Source organism: Paroedura picta, chromosome 3, assembly GCF_049243985.1.
Source record: "Paroedura picta isolate Pp20150507F chromosome 3, Ppicta_v3.0, whole genome shotgun sequence".
Lineage (NCBI taxonomy): Eukaryota > Metazoa > Chordata > Lepidosauria > Squamata > Gekkonidae > Paroedura > Paroedura picta.
The window spans coordinates 86,587,979-86,607,158 of record NC_135371.1 but is presented as its reverse complement, the minus strand read 5'-3'; the positions used below and the strand labels follow the sequence as shown (position 1 = coordinate 86,607,158).

General features: G+C 42.9%; 1 protein-coding gene across 4 annotated transcripts; it reads right to left on the bottom strand.

The window, feature by feature from the left end:
* Nucleotides 1–791: 791 nt before the first annotated feature.
* Nucleotides 792–18,601, bottom strand: PHYKPL (5-phosphohydroxy-L-lysine phospho-lyase). 4 transcript variants are annotated; one of them, XM_077326703.1, is made up of 14 exons: nucleotides 18,349–18,601; nucleotides 16,396–16,503; nucleotides 13,358–13,476; nucleotides 12,647–12,806; nucleotides 11,905–11,979; nucleotides 7,121–7,208; nucleotides 6,909–7,025; nucleotides 4,986–5,068; nucleotides 4,262–4,484; nucleotides 3,880–4,034; nucleotides 3,199–3,288; nucleotides 2,247–2,377; nucleotides 1,292–1,341; nucleotides 792–1,086 (listed from the first exon to the last, which is right to left on the bottom strand). In XM_077326703.1, the coding sequence occupies exons 1-13, from the start codon at nucleotides 18,405–18,407 to the stop codon at nucleotides 1,319–1,321; spliced, it is 1,431 nt and encodes a 476-aa protein (XP_077182818.1). In that variant the 5' UTR covers nucleotides 18,408–18,601; the 3' UTR covers nucleotides 792–1,086; nucleotides 1,292–1,318. The 4 variants fall into 4 exon arrangements, with proteins under 4 accessions (XP_077182818.1, XP_077182821.1, XP_077182822.1 ...); XM_077326706.1 differs by having other exon boundaries at nucleotides 792–1,341; nucleotides 16,396–16,456; nucleotides 18,349–18,441; XM_077326707.1 differs by having other exon boundaries at nucleotides 792–1,341; nucleotides 16,396–16,453; nucleotides 18,349–18,437.
* Between the last annotated feature and the right edge of the window lie 579 nt (nucleotides 18,602–19,180).

The window sequence follows — 19,180 nt, the reverse complement described above, 5'->3', positions numbered from 1 at the left end:
TGGAAACATGTTCAGCACTGTTCATACAGAAAAGCCTTGGAATATCTATGTAGTGCATGAGTTGTATCTGAAGCCACTCTCAAATTAAAATAATTTGCTGATTGAGGGCTTTCTTATATGTGTTTACTGAAAATGTATTAACTATAGTCAAGGATTCTGCACTTAATGCTTGAAATAACTTTAAAATGTGTTGCCTGAAAAGTTGGTTTTTCAATGTTTATGTGTCCGAGTCTTTCATGAACAGCCTTCATGCTGACAGTGATTCTAAAAAAATAATGGGTAATAATAGGATTACTTGGCTTTGCAGTATGAAATAGTTGAAATCTAGTATTCTTCCTGACATTAAAAAGTAATTTTAAAATAGCACATCATATTGTGCTGAGCCTCAACACTGCTGTATTTAAAGTGCACACTATTAAATGCAAGAATCTAAAGCTTGTAGCTAATGTAGAGGGCTGCTGCAAATGTAATGTAGCTTGCTCTTTATCTTACCTATAAGGGAGTGGGAGGAGCCTGTGAGGGTTTGCCATTTGTGTCAAAGTAGTGTGCCTTTGTCAGAATTCTGAAAAATTGACACAGCCAAATCTGGTTGTTACTCAAATGTCAACAGTGGTATCTCCCTGTTCTTGAATGAAAAATAAAAGCTGAATATACTTTCTATGTATATCTAGTTGCTGTTAGTGAAAACTTCCCCTGTCTGCCAGAAAACCAAGAAAAGATGCTAGCTACTTTAAAACTGAAAAGAAATCTATTGTTCCTTTAGATTACTTAAATTACTGACACAAATCAAATTATGAGCTGCTACTTGCATTGCTAAATTGTATTTAGCCAGCAAGAACATACAGGTAATAGTGAACAGTACTGATGTAACAGTTACAAGTATAGTTCCTTACAAATTATGGTTGATTGCATCGCAACTATGCTAAGAAGTTGAGCTAGCAGATAATGCTTGAAGAGCTTAAAACCTGTATCACTAGCATTCTAACTAAATAGTGATGCCAATTTCATAATTAGATTAAACAAATGTAGAAGCTTTACATCTTCTTAGGCTATAATTAAAGTATAGTAGAATTCAGCATCTTTTATCTGTAAGAAAAAGAATGAATATATATTAAACATTCACATTTTAAAGCTTTCTATAACAGTGTTCTAATATGCTGCTATAGATTGTTGTGAGAACATAATTGGTTAAATTAAAAGCTTGAGCCTAATTTTGTATCACTCTGAACTTCATTTTTCTATTTTGATTTGTCAGTTTGTAGTTGAATTCTGATACAGACGAAATGCTTACCATTTGAAGGGAAGGAACTGAATGGCTCTAGGCATTTCCCATCTCTAATTCTGCAGAACAGTCAATATAAATGCTGCTGTTAATTATCTCAAAAGCTTCAATATATTATTATTATTATTATTCAGCTTGTATATCGCCCAGCAATGAAACTCTTATTCCCATAAGAGATTATCTAGTCTCTTCTTTACTAAGAATGGCTAATGTTGATGCTTTGAACTTTTTAGCCTGACCTACTTCATTACACATTTATGCCTTGCTTACAAGTAAGCGTAGCCAGATCAGTGTCTTACAGTTAAGCTGCTGTGAGTTTGCATCCCTTAGGAATAGGAGGGGGAGATATATATAGATGCTTCTCACACAACTATCAGAACCTGTAGGGTATGGAGATGGTTCAGTTTGTATGACAGCACCTGTGTATCAAATTATATCATCGTATCGTATACTGTAAATAAAATCATAGTAACAAAAATGCTTTTAGGCTTTTGCAGATTAAGCTTTTTATACTGAGTCAACCATTGATCTATATAGCTCCATACTGTCTGCTCTGACAGGCATTAGCTTGGATTGAGAAAAATCTTTGATAACAGCCCCTAGATATTATGGGTTTAACCAGGAGTCATCTGCATGTGAAGCAGGTATTCTGCAACTGAGCAGTAGTCTATCTCCTTGATACTTGGATTTTGTACGGTGGATACAGTGTGTACATATGACTGGTTCTTCCTTCACCCCTGATGCATGAAGGGGTTGTATGAAAGCATGCTGTAGGTGTAAGGTAGCCTGCAGTTTCAAGGCTGCGCTCATTCCTGAAGTGCGTTTGAGTCTGCCTGCTCAGCCACATTTCTTACTCTTTGAGTGTCAACAAACAGAACTGAGAGTGAATGGCTAAAGATCTTTATAAATTATGTATATTTACAGATCAAACATCCTTTTTCATTCTATGGACATTTTTCCTTACCTGTTAATATCTTATCAAGCTTGTCCACAACAAGCTGTGCATCTTTTTTATTAAAACACAATGGGGGCTTGAATTTAAGCACGTTCCTTCCTGGGCCATCAGTGCTCAGTATAATGAATTCTTCCTTCAACCTAGAATTTAGGAAATGATTGAAAATGACAAAGTATTAGGACCATTATTCCTGCTGAATGTTCAGTCTATTCAGCTATTGTCTGTGTGTTATCACTTTCTAAAACCTAGGTGGTGTTACTTGCTTGAAGATCAGATACATTCGGGTAATAGATTTTGCAAAGAAAGAATCTAATTTGCAAAGACTCACCAGGCTGAACGTTGTGTCCCTGTACTGTGGCAATAACGCGACTAGTTTTTATTTATTTAGCAAAACTACATGTGGTCATAAGAACCTTGGTACAGAATTTTGAGAAATGCAGCTCCCCCCACAAGTTCTGTACACAATAGTTTAAGTCTGGTAGTTACTCTCTGGATGATTTACTGCTGGAGCAGCTGTTATTACCAGCTAGTCTACACAGAACTCATGGAACCCAACAATTCCAGACAAAACACCTAAACCCCACTGCACAGCTAAAAGGAAGGAGAAACTTTACAAAAAGCCTAAAAAACAGGTCGCTGAGAGGCCAGGGCCTCAACCTCATCCTCTGCAAGAGTTCTGTTTCCACAGCCACTCAGCTGTTAATGCACCTACATTTCTTTTGAGCAAATGTTACTGGTGTCTGTGAAATACTGTGCTGCTGTACATAAGGAAGGGAGTGCTCTGTAGGAATATGTTGGAAGGATGAGGGAAAAGGAAGAGAAAGAAACTTCCCTCTACTGCCATCCCACACAAATATATCACTACAATCTTCAAAATACTTATACCACCAGTTATTTCTATTCAAAGGTATTTGAAGATATGGTTTGCAGTATGAATTCAACTGTGTGACTGGAAAAATACCTTTTTGTTATAAACTCAGCTTTTTGGGTAGCAGGTGATCTTTCTGTTTGGTCTTGTACCAAATCTACTCCAATGAACAATCCAGCACCCCTTCAAAGAGAGGAAAATCAATAAGTTGGCAGCTATCAGGAATCAAGATAGTTTATAAAATCTTCATTTACTCATCCAGTGTAAAATCCCCACTTTTCTCTCCCTCTCTTCCCCCTTCTCTGCATCACTAACTTACTGGATTGTTATGAAGATAAAATGGAAGCAAGGCAAGAGCAATATAAGGTGCTTTAGGGAGAAGGATGGATTCTAAACAAAGGATACTTTGCAAATAGAAAATCCTAAAATGCATTTAATTTTGTAAACCATCATGAGCTACTTAGTAGTTCTTAATTTAACATGTTTATAGCTCTCCAATCTCCACTTTACATCTTGAAACTTATTTTAAAGATTGATAGAAGAGGTACTTTATGGAAGCAGTTCTCATAATTCTTAATTTCCTCACAAGTTAGGGGGTTGGATCCAGGAAACTGATGTCTGAGGGAGCAGCTAAGGGCTGTTTATTCTTAGGATTTCCTGACAAAGGGAAATAATTTTCCTAAGGTTGAAAGGTATGAGTGTAAAGAGAAAATAAAGATGATCCATGGCCTATGGACCACTAGAACCAATCCAGTGAAATAAAATAATTGATACCTGACATCACCAATTAGAGGATGTTTTTCTTTTTGCTGATGGAGTAGTTCCATGAGGAAGCTTCCCACTTGAAGAGCATGGGCTTGAAGCTGCTCCTTTTCAATGACATCCAAAACTGCTATACCTATTGCACAGGACACAGGATTTCCTCCAAACTGAGACCCCAGGAGTGGGAAGAAAAAAAAGGGGGGGGGGAGAACTTTCGCCATTTAATTTTTAACTGATGTTATAAAAAAGTGCTGTCAGAATTTAATGTAGTTACAGAAGCACAGTAGTATTTTTCAAGTTGTCCAATATGCATGTTGTAAGTGGAGCTGCATTAAACAATATCCCTCAGTAAGGCTAACATCCATATTTAGCACAAGTATTGGTAACTCTTTACCGTGTTAAAATATTCCACGCCTGTTGCTGAAAATGCCTCTGCAATGTCCTTAGTTGTTGCTACACAGGAGACAGGATGTCCATTGCCAGTTGGTTTTCCCATAGTGACAATATCAGGGATAAAATTTTCCTGAAGTTGAAATGCCCAAAAATGTTTACCAACTCTCCCAAAGCCAACTTGAATTTCATCAGCAATGAACACACCTCCTGCCTTGTGTATGTGCCTATCAAGAGAGCCAGAAGTCACTGAAATGCATATAGGTGTTCAGAGTTATTATCACTGCATGTTTTTAAATGTTATTACTCATTAATACATTAAGCCATTAAACTCAGACAAATGTGTATGTGCATGGAATGACTCAAAGGAAGCCATGGTGGTCAGTTTTCAAGATCAGAGCAAGACTGATAATGATAAAACATTGTAGAGGTCAGTAATGCATAGGGTTATCAGAATTTCAAAGCAATTTAATGGCACATAACTCACATACGTACCCCCCCCCCAAGCTTTATCCAGGCAATTCATGGGAGCATACCAAATACATAGTTAATTCTTCCACTAAAATCAAATGGGGCTTTGATGTTATGTCAGAGTTGTCTAAGTCATGTTCCTTATTACCAGCAGCAAAAGACCAAGAAGGATACAGCAGTCTTAATATCCAAACAAGTAACAGTTTAGATCAAATGAGGTAAGTACAAGTAATGTTTAGCTTGGAAGTACTACTTACTCTGCCACCTTCTGGAAATAACCTGGCGGTGGAATGATCTGTCCAGCAACACTTGGTAAAGATTCAGCAAAAAATGCTGCAAACTGAAAAGTTAAGTATTTGTAACAATAGTGAAGCTAGCTGTAGAAGGATAAATTTACATTCCAGTTGCTTAAAACTGAACCATATTTGAGAAATAGCTGTTGCTAAGTTTCTTTTCCAGAAATGTTGTCAGGAGTAAGCTACATGCCTACATGCTACTGTTCATAAATATCTCTTACTGAGCAGACAACAGGATATGGACTGAGAAGAACAATTTGTACCAAGGCTGCCTTTCTGACCACACATCACACTTACTTTACTGGGATGAAATATATTTGTCATATTATTTAGTAGTAGTAGTAGTATCCCGCCCCTCACCCAACATCTTGAGGCAGTTAACAGTATAATTAAATACAACAAAGACTTGGTTGAAGAGCTCCATTTTACAGGCCCTGTGGAACTGCTGGAGCTCCTATATGGCTCTGATCTCACTCAGGCACTCATCCCACCAAGCTGGGCCTAGGATCAAAAAGGGCCCTGGCTGAGGCCAGACATACATATTGGGGGCCAAGGATCACCAGCCTGTTGACATTGGCTGAGCGTAAAGACCTTTGGGGATATATCCAGGCGGTCCCTAAGATATGCTGGACCCAGACTGCATATAGCCTTCAAGGTTAATATCAATACCACAAACCTAATCCAGAATTCAGCCAGAAAGCAATGAAGCTGTTGAAGAATTAGCGTCATATGGGTCTTTCATATGTTTTAGTGAGGACCTAGCAGCTGCATTCTGAACCAGTTGCAATTTCAAGAGGAGAGATGAAGGACGGTCCATGTACAGAAAGTTACAGTAATCCAGTCTAGAGGTAACAAATCACATGGATCATAGTGGCCAGGTGGTCTGGGGCCAGATAGGGTGCTAGGAGCTTACCTTGATGAAGGTGGTAAAGCGCCAGCTAGGCTACTCATGACCTTAATAGTTAGGGAGGCATCAAGACTCACTCCCAGACTCTTGCCCAGTTTAGTAGCTGAGAGCTGCACACCAGCCAGGCCGGGAAGATGCGGTTCCTGGTCTGGTCCTTTCTCACCCAGCCAGAGGACCTCCATCTTCAAGGGACTGAACATCAGGCAATTCTGCTGGAACCTGTGTGCCACGACCTCCAGGCATCTGGCTAAAGAATCCAGGGAGGTGCCTGGCCATACATCCATTAGGAGATAAGAGCTGGATGTCATCCACATATTGGTGACACCCAAGCCCAAAGCTGTGAACCAGTTGGGCAAGGGGACGCATATTGAATAACGGGGAGAGAATCACACCTTGTGGAACTCCACACTAGAGTTGGTTTCAGTGTGATTGGTTCTCCCCAACAGCCACCCTCTGTCCTAGGGCTACCGGTGCAGTATCCACCCTATGGTCAGGTCAGAAGCCAGATTGGAATGCTTCATCCAGGAATTCCAGCTGTTGATCCGCAGCTGCCCACTCTGCCATCTTCCCCAGAAATACTAAGTACAAGTTTGGGCAGTAGCTAGCAGCTCCCGCAGATCTTAGCAATGGTTTCTTCAATAGAAGATGCCTCACTAGCTCCTTCCACCTCCCCCCCCCTGGAAAGTCCCTTATGTCGGGGATGGATTTATTATCTCTTGAAGTTGGCATCCCACTGTCTCAGCCATGAAGGAGCCATGAAGGGCAGAAATCTAGAGAACACGTGGTGAGCGTTATTGATGCTAGCAACCTGCAATAGGCACTTGAAGTGATTAAATTCACACACCCCTTGGGATGGCCAAGGAGCCTCTAGTTCTCTTACTGTATTAAGAGTTGTATGTATCACTGGACTTGACTAAAAAAACCCCCTATTTTTATAACTGTTTAAACAAGTGACTCAAACGTCTCCTTTATTCTACCTTCCTGCTTTTTCTGTGTCCTTGATCAATTATTTTTTTCACTTCATTGGCGTATGCTGCAGCTGGATCGTTGTGATCTTCTCTGAACAATCCTCGATATGTATCAGGAAGAGGAACCTATCCAAAGAAAGGGTAATTTGTTATTGAGACCTATTGAGTTTTTATAAAAATTTAATTGAAAAGGTCAATGTTTTGTAGACTCATCTGCATACCACATGGACCCATTCCTTTTGGCCGTCTAGATTTCTGAATTTATATGGACTTATGTCAATCAAGGATGTCAGATGTCCATGATAAGCACTTAAAAAACAAACAAACAATCAGCAGAGCTACATGGTTAATTCGCTAGTGCTAACACAGAGTGACAAATTGGAACAGCTATTCAGGTTTTTTATTTATTTAACTTGTTGGCTCCAACTCCTGGGCCAGCCGGCTCGCGGTGGTTTACAGCATAAAAATAAAACAGAATAAGATTTCCCCAACAGTAAAACTGAACCCACCCCAAACAACCCCATTTGGACCCAACCAGTTTGGCCCCCATCCCATGTTACCATAAATATGGTGGCAGTGGCTAGATGTTTTAATACATGTTTTTGGATGTATTCAGAATTTTTGAATGTTTGGGTTGGTTACTTTTGGAGTAGGTGTCATATAGATCTTCCCTGCCCTGGCCTCAACCAAATGCCTGGAGAAAGAGCTCAATCTTGCAGGCCCCAATGAACTGTGGTAGTTCCAGCAGGGCCCTCAGCTCTTCCAGGAGCTCATTCCACCAGGTAGGGGCCAGGACAGAAAGGGCTCTAGTCGAGGCCAGGTGAACCTCACGTGGGCCAGGGATCACCAACCTGTTGAAATTTGTAGAGCGGAGAGCTCTGAGAGATATAGGGAGATAAGTGATCCCTCAGGTACGCTAGACCCAGCTCTCTTATCGCCTTAAAAATCAAAGCCAGAACCTTGAGCCTGATCTGGAATTCCACTAGCAGCCAGTGCAGCTGGTTCAGCACAGGCTTGATGTGAGCTCTCCAAGATGTTCCCATGAGAACCCTAGCAGCTGCATTTTGCAACAACTGTAATGTCCCTTGTCAGGGACAAGGGCAGGCCCTGTGTACAGCAGGTTACAGAAGTTTGATCTTGAAGTGACCATTGCATGGTTAGGCATTCTTTCAGTGGCTTTCTTTGTAAAAACAAGCTGAACCATCAGTTTAAATTAGGAACAATTTAATCAAGCAGCACAAGATCGGTGCTGATTTTAATAAAGAGTGTTGTATGATTTCCTGTAAGGTAGTCTGCACTACACCTTAGTGACAACATGCAGTGGAGTCTAGAACACTACACTTAGATCCAGTGTATTACCAGCCTTCAAGTTAAGCAGGATATACAACACCAGGGCAGCATGTGTGAGAAACTGTCTGGGATTCCCTGTCTGGGAGAAACTGTCTGGAATTTTCTGGAAGATGGAATATGCATATCATACCTGGCCTTTGATATCTAGTTTCCTCTATGTGCTGTCTTGTCAGGGTGTGAGGGGGATGGGGTTATGTTTTATACACTTTTAATATGGAATTATGTATTGTTATGAGCTACTTTGGGTGAATGTGCAGGATATAGCGTGATCATAACAGAAGAATCCTGGGTAGCGCATGGTCAAATGTAATGACTGAACAAGGCTATTTATTTATATTAGTTGTAGTCCGCCTTTCTCAGGGGACTCAAGGTGGATTGTGTGGTGCGTCAACACAGTCAGCATTATGGAACATTCAAGAAATGAAGCATAGGGATTGCAAAAGTCTGGAACCACCAGAAGAATAATTGAAACATGAGTGTTAATATCGCACATTAAGCATTACAAAAATTACATAATAAGATCCTACTTACATTAAATTGTACATTGAAGTATAGACCACAGTCCCTAATCCAGTATCCAAGGAAGTTTGTAATACCATTTTGTACAGTGCAACCCTGTACAAAACTGAATAATTCAGTTTTGCATAGTTTGCAGAAAACCGTGGATTTGTCCTGCCCCTGGACAGGCTGTTCCACAAGGTGGGAGCCACAACACAGAAAGACACTGCATGGACAGTTATTGATTTTGCCCATTTGTAGGTTGGCACCTTTCAAAAGTGCGTTTAGTCCAAAAGTGCGTTTAGTCAAGGCTATGGTCTTCCCAGTTGCAATGTATGGCTGCGAAAGTTGGACCACAAGGAAGGCCGAGCGTCAAAGAATTGAGGCTTTTGAACTCTGCTGCTGGAGAAGACTCTTGCGAGTCCCTTGGACTGCAAGGCGAACAAACCGGTCAGTCCTAGAGGAGATCAGCCCTGACTGCTCTTTAGAAGGCCAGATCCTGAAGATGAAACTCAAATACTTTGGCAATCTCATGAGAAGGAAGAAGAGCCTAATGCTGGGAGCGATCGAGGGCAAAGGAAGAAGGGGATGACAGATAATGAGGTGGCTGGATGGAGTCACTGAAGCAGTAGGTGCAAACTTAAATGGACTCCGGGGAATGGTAGAGGACAGGAAGGCCTGGAGGATCATTGTCCATGGGGTCGCGATGGGTCGGACACGACTTCGCACATAACAACAACAGGTTGGCACCTTTAGAGGCTCCTGCCAACATAAGCAAAGCTGTTGTGATGAAGTATAGAGGAAAAGCCAGTCCTGCAGATATGAGGGACCAAGGCCATGTAAGGCTTTGTATACATTAGCCAATTCCTTAAATTGAGCCCAGTAACAAATGCCTATGTGAACAATGAGCTTTTAAGAATCTCTGAATTGTGATAACCAAACTTTTCCAGCGCAGAATACAAGAGTAACAATGGGTAGCTGTGCCATTATCTTTAAATAGGACAGGGTCCTATTAAATAAAAGAGTAAGGCCACCTGGGGAGGAGTTAGGGCGGGCCCTGTCCAGGATAAAAACTCAGAGGGCCCAATCAGGAGCCGCAAAGCGGCTCCTGATTGGGCCCTCCAAGTGTCTATCCAGGCCAAGCAGCCAATGGGGAGGCGCACAAAGTGCCTTCCTATTGGCCCCTCACCAGAACAGACCAAAATTCCATTCACCCAGCCCAGTCTGGCTGCCAGTCTGCTCCTGACCACCAAAGGGAGAGGAGGTCAGTAGGGCTACCAAGGAGGATGAGAACAGAGGCTGCTCCAGCCCTTTTCGCCCCAAGGCTGTCCTAACTGTCATGTCCAACTGCAAATTGCCTCAGAACCCTGACAGAGCTGGCTGGAGGCTGCAGAGTGCTCCCTCTCCCTCCCTTCAGGCCTGCTGGGAAGGAGCCTCTGACAGGCCCTGACTGAGGGGAGGGAGGCCTTTCCAAGAGCAACGCAGGGGAGCCTGAGGGCCTTCCTTTTGAGGGGGGGGGGACTTTCCCCTTCTGCCAAACAGTTGCCTGACAGGGAGGCCACAGAAAAGCCCCTTCTCACTTAAAATACTGCTCTGGCTGGGGGTTAGACACAGCCAAGCCATGTGTCTTTCTTCTTTGCAACTCTGCAGATTTGAGGCCACTGCACAGCGTTATTCTGCAGAGGAAGCTGGCTCTTTTGTCTCCTGTTTCATCTGCACAACAACCCTGTGCAGTAGGCCTCAAGTCTTTCAATTCAACAACAACCTGTGTGGGAAGCCTTAAATGTTTCTTCTCTACCACAACCCTGTCCAAAGTAGCCCTTTCTGCCTGGGGAGCTGATCTTTATACTCTGCAGGTGAGCTGTAATTCCAGGAGCTCTCCAGGCCACACCTGTAGGTTGGCTATCCCTGGGTTGGAAATATTCCTAGAGGTTTGGAGGTGGGACTTCAAAATCATACAATGCCTCAGAGTCCAGCCTTCAAATGAGCCATTTTTGCCTGCAGTTGGTAGGGAGTGGTGCAGGAGTGTCCCTCCTGGCCTATGGGTTATGGCCAGCCCTTATCAGCAACTGTTTGTATTCTGGGGTGCAGACAGGCAGACCAGCATCAGTCCTGTGAGTCTGGAAAGTGCAGGAAGATCTCAATAAATATTTACAGCCTGAAACTAAATAGAGAACAAGTAAATGTCTGGAGACACATCGTCACTGAAATAGTAACTGGCAAATAACCTTGGCCTGGCAAATTAAAAAAAAACAGTATTAAAAACCTTACTAAGGTCAAGACTGCTGTGCACAGACAGTCTTCCTCTTCGGGTTGCCAGCTTCCCTGTGAGGCTCACTACTCCACCTCCCTCATGGGGAGAGAAGGGGAAGACAATTGGAAAATGCTTTGAGACACCTGAGGCCTGCTGGTTCACTGCGGCCCATTCCCAGTTCTCTCAGATCTCTCACAACCCTACATACCTCACAGGTTGACTATTGTGAAGAGACAAATGGAAAAGGTATTTGTAAACTGCTTTGAGACTCCTTTGGGTAGTAAGCAATAGGGTACAAAAATCCGTTCTTCTAAGGAGCAACCATGAAAGAAGCAGGTGGGCACATAACATTTTACCAACAGTGAAAAAATGGAGAAGAAGGAACAGGGTGGACACCTGTGTACTGTGACTACCCCATGTGTATTAGGGCAGAGGGGCATTTTGGTGAATGTGGCCTAATTCACACAAGAAGGGAAATGACGCCGAACTGGGAGGAATTGGTTGCCATGTAATCTTCCCCTAAGAAGAGTCTCCAGTCTGATTTTCCCTTCACATATCTGAAGACATGGCTCTGGAAAGCTCATCTGTAACCACTATGCCACATTTCCCAAAGGTCAGTCCTCTCCCACAATCAATGAACATTCCATACCACAGGTTCTTGACACCCATATATCCACACCCATGCCCTCATTTGCCACCATGCCACCACAACCTCCCACACAACACACATGACAACCCCATGCCCTTAAAGACTGGACAACTCCTCCCCTTCCTCTTCCCACTGCCAAGCTCTAGTGCCCGTTGTATTCTTGGAGACAACGGGCTTTGCCCCTAGTAAGTTTATAAAAATGTTCTTGTTTTATAATTAAAATCAAGTGAATTGAAAATGATTTATATACTTACTGATCTATTACAATAACATCCTCATGCTTTGTGTATTGCCGGGCCAGTCTCAGGGCAAGATCGTTGGCTTCTGATCTACAGTTGAAAGTTTCATCATTTTCATTCAACATGTACAGCCAAAGAATGATTTCTAGCATAGCTATTTTGTGGCTACAGTTCACAGAACTGAGCAGTCAGACCCTGGATTTGCAAGCGGGCAAATAAAAGTATGTACAAAGGGGAATTGCTGAGTAAACATTACCGTTTTGTCCTAGCCAATTCACACAGTTCTATAATGAAACATTTCACTGTTACAAACTGTTTGATACATTATAACTGGAAAATATTAGCCTGAGACCAGAATATGTGAGAATACTAGTATTCATAAATGGTATATATTCAAAATGTTCTGTTCTGGTTGAAATATCAAGTGGAAACAAATACTGGGCATCAAAACCAAACAATACTGGGCAGCTTTTCCTAGTACACAGCCTACATGGGTGTGTAGGTGCAACATGGTACAGAAAGAGGTATGTATAATTCAAGCATCACAACTGGTCCCAAAAGTCAACTTTTTAGTATTTCAGCTACATAAAACAGCAGTCCGATCCAATGTGCTGTTATTCGGAATGAAATCATACTAAACGCCATTGTCATTTTGACTCAAGTGACTACACTTAATATTACTGTCTCGGTATCAATATAAGTCCAGATGAGAAGGTAATAAACATGCTGCCTTATTTGTTCTATATTAGGCACTTACCCAGAATTCAAAAAATAGAAAGTGCACAGCGTTTCTGGCAATATATCAGAAAGTCTTTGTGCGTAATCTACCAAATTGTCATGTAGATACCGAGAGTTTGTATTTAACACCTGGTTTTGTTGATGTGCTGCACGGATTACATCAGGATGACAATGACCAACTGCAAGATAATGAAGGTAGATGAGGAAAAGCCTATTTCAGTGTCCACTCAAAAGGGATACAATATATTTAACAATTTATGCTGTTTTAAAGTCTGACTAATTCAGCTCAGTCCTGCAAAATTATGAGGATAGGGTCTCCTTGTGCTAATTGAAGAAGATGTGGCTTGATGCATGTGCTCAGTTATTTACAGTATGAAGGCATCAGGAAAAGCAATTTAATAGCTTCCTTGCTACACTTCAAATCAGCTGATAAGTATGTTAGGTATGAGAGATAACCTTTCTTTACCAAGATCTTTAATTCTGTTCCAAAGGCATTAGCTGCTGACACTGCTGATTACGGTGTCGCATGGTGTCAGACCAAAGGATGTGCTTAGGTGCGGTCTATAAAGGCAAATATTTCAAACCTCATAGAGAATCAAAGCTGAGGGACATGGAATGATATTCAGCAGGAAAGTGGTGAAAAGGGGCAAAGTTAAACACAGGGCCTTGCCCCATTTCTCTGATGCCAACATAAAGTTGGGACTTAATGAGAAATTAATTTCACACTTGCCGTGAGCAACATTATTTATACAATCAAGGTACTTGTTTCCTTTTTCATCATACATATACTGGCCCCTTGCTCTGGTAATTTTCACTGGGTCTTCTGGGAAAAAAAGCCTGCAGGAAGATCTGAAAGAAAAAGAAAACCCAGACATTTGTAGAAATTAAGTACCGATCTGAAAACACACATCAGTATATTTCAACAGGGCTGCCTCCTCCCCTATGCCCTCCTCCCCAGGAGCCTCTACTACAGCTAACAACACATGCTGAAAATCCTGGTTCCAGAGAGAAAGGCAGCCTCAACCAGAACCAGGGCTTTTTTGGCCCTGGCTCCAGCCTGGTAGAACAACCTCCCAAGTGAGAGCAGAATCCTGTGAGATCTGAAATAATTCCATAGGGAATTGTGGTTGAGGCCCACAGAGCATCCTAGATTGGCCTCCCTGCACACACTCAGCTACATATTGAGAAATTAAGCTCTAACACCAAATGCCTTAAAACATCCTGCTGGCATGAAATTTGGTTTGGCTGATGCATAAAGGATGGGGTATCAGGCAATGGGGTATCAGGCAAGTTTCAAGGGGAAGGGCATTCCAAAGGCAAAGTGCCACTGATAAAATCTTATTGTTGCCAGCTTTATCCCGTTATATCCTGACACTGATCAGACTTTTCCCAGGGAGAGGTTGCCAAGAAGAAAAAAGGAGGGCAAAATGAAGATGGAGATGCCGCCGAAAAAGCCACGTTCGCGGAACGCGGAAGAAAGCGCAGCTTCCGGGTGACCGGGGTGCAACCAGAAGCGGCGCCGGGATTGCCGCGTGCATAATCGGTTACTCTGGGTTTTGCCGCCATTGCGCCCCGCCCCGTGCATAACCGGTGTGTGTCGCGTCTTCCCCCTCCGCGTTTTCCATGTGACCCGAAATCGCTGTTTCGGCAGCCATGCATAATGGGCCTTCGTCAGTATATCTAATACTCAACAAAGCCCAATCTCAGAATACTTAAATCTAGAGATTAAGGCCATGGATAGACAGGGAAGATCTTTCTGTAAACCTGAAAATCATCCCAGATTTGTAGAAAAAGCTGAAATCCTGTGCACCTATAAGCTTTAAGAAATGAATACCCTCAGTGGCTGTTGCTAGGCATCCATAATAGTATTTCAAGTCTTAAAGCCTTGGTTTCTCTCTAGAGGGCTGCTTTTGAGGAAGAACGTATTTTGGGCAACTACCAGGTAACTTTCAAGAGCCTCTTGTGGCGCAGAGTGGTAAGGCAGCCGTCTGAAAGCTTTGCCCATAAGGCTGGGAGTTCAATCCCAGCAGCCGGCTCAAGGTTGACTCAGCCTTCCATCCTTCCGAGGTCGGTAAAATGAGTACCCAGCTTGCTGGGGGGTAAACGGTCATGACTGGGGAAGGCACTGGCAAACCACCCCGTATTGAGTCTGCCATGAAAACGCTAGAGGGCGTCACCCCAAGGGTCAGACATGACTCGGTGCTTGCACAGGGGATACCTTTACCTTTACCTTTACCTTACCAGGTAACTTGATACCCTGCAGCCTACATGATTCACTCAGGACTGGCTGTTTGATGGGTCATGTTAATGCTTATGTATTGTTTCAACGGTGTTTCACATTTCTGCTTGTTTTCTAATGTCTACTGTCCAAATTCTATTCCATTGTTTACTGGATGTCCCAACCTTTTGTTTATATTGAATACCCTCAGTGGCTGTTGCACAATCTAATCCACTGTGATTCTCAGTGAGAAAGATCAACTATAAATAACAGAATGGGATGTGAAAGACCCAGATTCAAATCCCAGCTCTGCTTTGAAATCTCACTGATTGACTTTGGGATGATCACATACTCTCAGCCTAATATGTCTCACAGAGTTGTCAAGATAAAATGGAGAAAATGATCCAAGTTGGCTTTGATCCCCTCTGTGGAGAAGCAGGATATAAATGCAGTAAATAAATAATAAATGTGGCTCGTTTTGTATCTTCAACGTTCTCCCATCTTTATGTATATTTGGAGAGAGCGAGTTGCCCACCTTTAATCCCAATCCTCACTCATATGGAAAGAAACAAAATGACCAGGATGTGATAACAAGTTCCCAGTTTGTTCATTCCCAAAACTAAGGTTGCTAGAAAAAAGCCTTGTCTGTGGCTTTTAAACATTCATTATTTTCTATCGTGATGGCAGTGTAGTCCCATAGTGCACAGTCCCAAGGAAATTAGTATGTTCAGGAGGGCATAATTTTTTTTCAGGTTTACACTGTAAGAGACAGTTTTCTAGTATTTATCATTTTAAGGGCAAAAGACCAGTTATGGGCTTTATCTGAATGCAGATGGATGACCTTTCCTCCTCACAGATTCATGTGAATAGATGTATTGGTTTGAAGCAGCACAAAAAAATTTGAGTCCAATGGCATCTCTAAAGCCAACAGATTTATTCAAGGTGTGAGCTTTTTGTGCAGGCACACTTCCTCAGATGATGGGACAAAAATAATAAAAGTACAGATATAAGGAGAGACTAAATTAGTAGACAGTGTCACAACAAATATGCAGCACGATGACGAAGACTGCTAAAATAACAAAATTTATCCTTTGGGTTCAGTTGTAGTTCACAAAAAACATGGGGTATATAAAAACGTAAAGGTACTGATTAATGCCAGTTGTGGAAAGAAGTAATTAAAAGAGACCTGTTGCTAGTCCCATCCATCTCCACACACTGGAGGTCCCTTCCAACTCTATGATTCTATGGGGATATAGGGATGCCAGCCTCCATGTGGGGCCTGGGGATGTCCTGGAATTAGAGCTCTCCAGGCAATTGAGATCTGCTCCCCTGGAGAAAATGGCATCCCCATAAGTGACAAATTCTGCTGTGTTTGTTTTTCTGTCAAGACCAGAGAGTTACATTACATACATGCATCTAGTTGCGAGCAACTAACAAGTCTCTTTTAATTCTTTGCAATTCAAGGGCACTTCTACACGTTGAAAACAATAGTGTTACGCCAGCGAAATTGTGTAACACTAAAAAAGAATGTTCCTTCAGCCATTCCTCACCTTGTGGCTCTCTTGCTTTCATCTGCCACCTTCTCATGCTTCTTAGCACTCTGCATGCCTGCTTGAAATGGCGGAGAGCAACGTACTTTACATGCGACTCTCCTCTGCCTGTCAATCAAGCCAGGCAGCCAATCACTTTTCTTCATGTTTTAAAGGGGCCTGCAATGTTAACTAAGTAAAACTTCTCCATTGAGACACCTATGCATCTGATCATAGATGCATAGTGCATTTTTAATGCCACCCCATTTGGAATAATGAGCCTGATTTTTTTGGGGGGGGGGGGAATTAGGCATGCTTTGAGTTTTAACATGGGGGAATTTTTTTTTTTTTTTTTGCTTTGCCTGCACGATTTAATGTCTATTCATTGTTCCAGGTAGTTTGCTTCAAAAAACAAAAGCAAAACCTGTCCCTGGGGAGAAGGGAGTGGGAGGCGGGTGCGAGGGCAGGCACTGGAGGCAGAGATAGTGATACTTTGGCTCTACACATTTCCTTGGCGTGTGGTTTGCTGGTTGCTCTCCTCTAGCTCGCACTACATAGTTTGGGGAATCCACTTTATGCAGTTCCCCACCTAGCGCTTTAAAATGGAGAATGTAGCTACCGGTTTGCTGCTTGGATGCTGGATGTTGCTGATGTTGTGCAAAACGCCAAAAATACGGCATCTGCATAAGGTGAGCATTTCACTTTTTTAATTGGTGCAGAATGGCTCCAAGTTTTCCCTGCCCCTTGACCCAAAGGTCATCTGTAACCCAGGATTTTGACTAGGTGGACTGCTGAGAGACATGGTCCAATACAGTGGAAGAACAGGTGATACCACTTCAGGTGGGAAACTCACATTTTGAAATATTCCCTCACATAAAAACTCCCTGCAAATTAAGGATTAGCATATCAAACCAAAATGTATTACCTAGGTAGGGCCACATCGTGACTTTTGAGGGCCCTTGGCACTTTTGCTTTCATGGAACCCACCCACCATAATATCAACATTAAAAATGATTTTGGATGTAACTCTAAATGTGTTTTTATATTTTTTTCTGTTTTAGGCAAAAATTAATTTCCATAGGTCCTGAACATTTCATTTCCCCCTTCCTGATTAAAAATAAATAAATAAAAACATTTCTGTGGGTCTTCCAAAGTATCTTGGGGCATAGGCACTGCACCTAATAAGTTGGCTCTGTACCTAGAGTCATTGTCTTCTGTGCTGGGCTTCTTCAGGGTAGGTGGATATGTAAGGTGACCAGATTGTCCCATTTTTGGAGGGACATCTGGGGGCACCTGGCAAATTGTACTTACGTTGAAATTAAAATATATATATTACAATACTATGTTTGTGTTCTATGCATTCTATGAAAATTTTTGTTGCTCCATATTGACCAAATTTTTAATCACCCCAGTCAATGGTGTCCCACTTTACCAATGTTAAAATCTGGTCACCTTAAGGATATGAAAAATATAATTCCTCCCCAGCGGCCCATTCTACCACATAATTCTCTACTTGTAATATCATGGCACTCTCAGCCCCACCTGCTTACAGGGTGTCTGTTATGGGGAGAGGCAATTGTAAGCCGCTTTGAGCCTCCTGGCAGAGAAAAGCGGCACATAAAACCCATCTCTTCTACCTTATGCGGCGGCCTGAACAAGCACCGGACAGACTGAGGTGGCAATGAGACATGACAGTTCCGGCCTGGTAATATGGTCCACACCAGCCTGTAGGTGCGGGGTTGTATTTTCAAAAGATCTCCCTGCTTCAATCATTCCCCCTCAGTGGCTTGAGAGCCTTCTCTGAAGTGGATCTGCAGAGGATTTCCCCCGCGCCTCCACGCTGAAGTGGTACAGCTCGTTGGATCCCGTCCTTCTGCGGCATGTGTGCACGAGCCCTTCTTTGCCCTTCGCTCGCCCGCGCAGCAACCCCGCGAGCCGCGGAAGCCTGGCAGATCCTTTAGCCGCGGCACCTACCCGATGAGCTGCTTCCTCAGAGCCAGGGTCTCCAGGCGGCGGCGGGGCTCGGCCTTCATGGCTTCTCCGACCGGGAAAGGAAGCCCGGGCGGGAGGAAAGAGGCGGCGCTAGAGTCTTCGTCAGTGCTGCCAGAGCTGTCTCTGGGGTTGTGCTGGGCCCGCCTGAGCTTCGGGCCGCGGGAGGCCTCCAGGGCTGCTTTTCTAGGAGGAAGCTCACGGACATCGGAGTAAAGCCGCGGAACTTTCCTGCGGGGGCTGTCTAGAGTCGGAGCATAACGCACCCTTAGGCCCAGAAAAAGCTTCACCTGTTGAATTTCTGCATTTGTAAGAACCACAGGGGGTGGGTGGGTGGCGGGTTGGGTCACAAAAATGGTACGTGCTCCCGTCTTGTATGTGTGTCTCCGGGGTTTCGTTCTTTTATCAAGTCGCTACGTTTTCCAGAATGAAAACAGGGCGCCTTTTAATAGATGCGGGTTTTCTCACATCTTTTAAACGGGAAGAAGCGAGTTTAGATAAGAACCCGCTTAGCCTGGCCCAGTAAACAGCCTGGGTGGCAAGCCACATGGGAATCTATCTTTTATGGATGAGTTAGAAAGCGATAAAGAATTGGATCTACTAAAGCAAGACCTCAACCTGTGGCATCTTTGGAATTCTAACAGAGGGATGGGCATATCATAAACTAGCTGCCACAGGAAGCAAAGCCAAGCACAAAAAGTCAGACAGCAAATACCTCTTCAACATTTCAGGTAGAATTTCTGCTTAACAAGATGCCTTTAAATCTGGACAGCCAATCAGAAAGCCTGTTGGGTTGGGCAAAAGTCTCACCTAGACC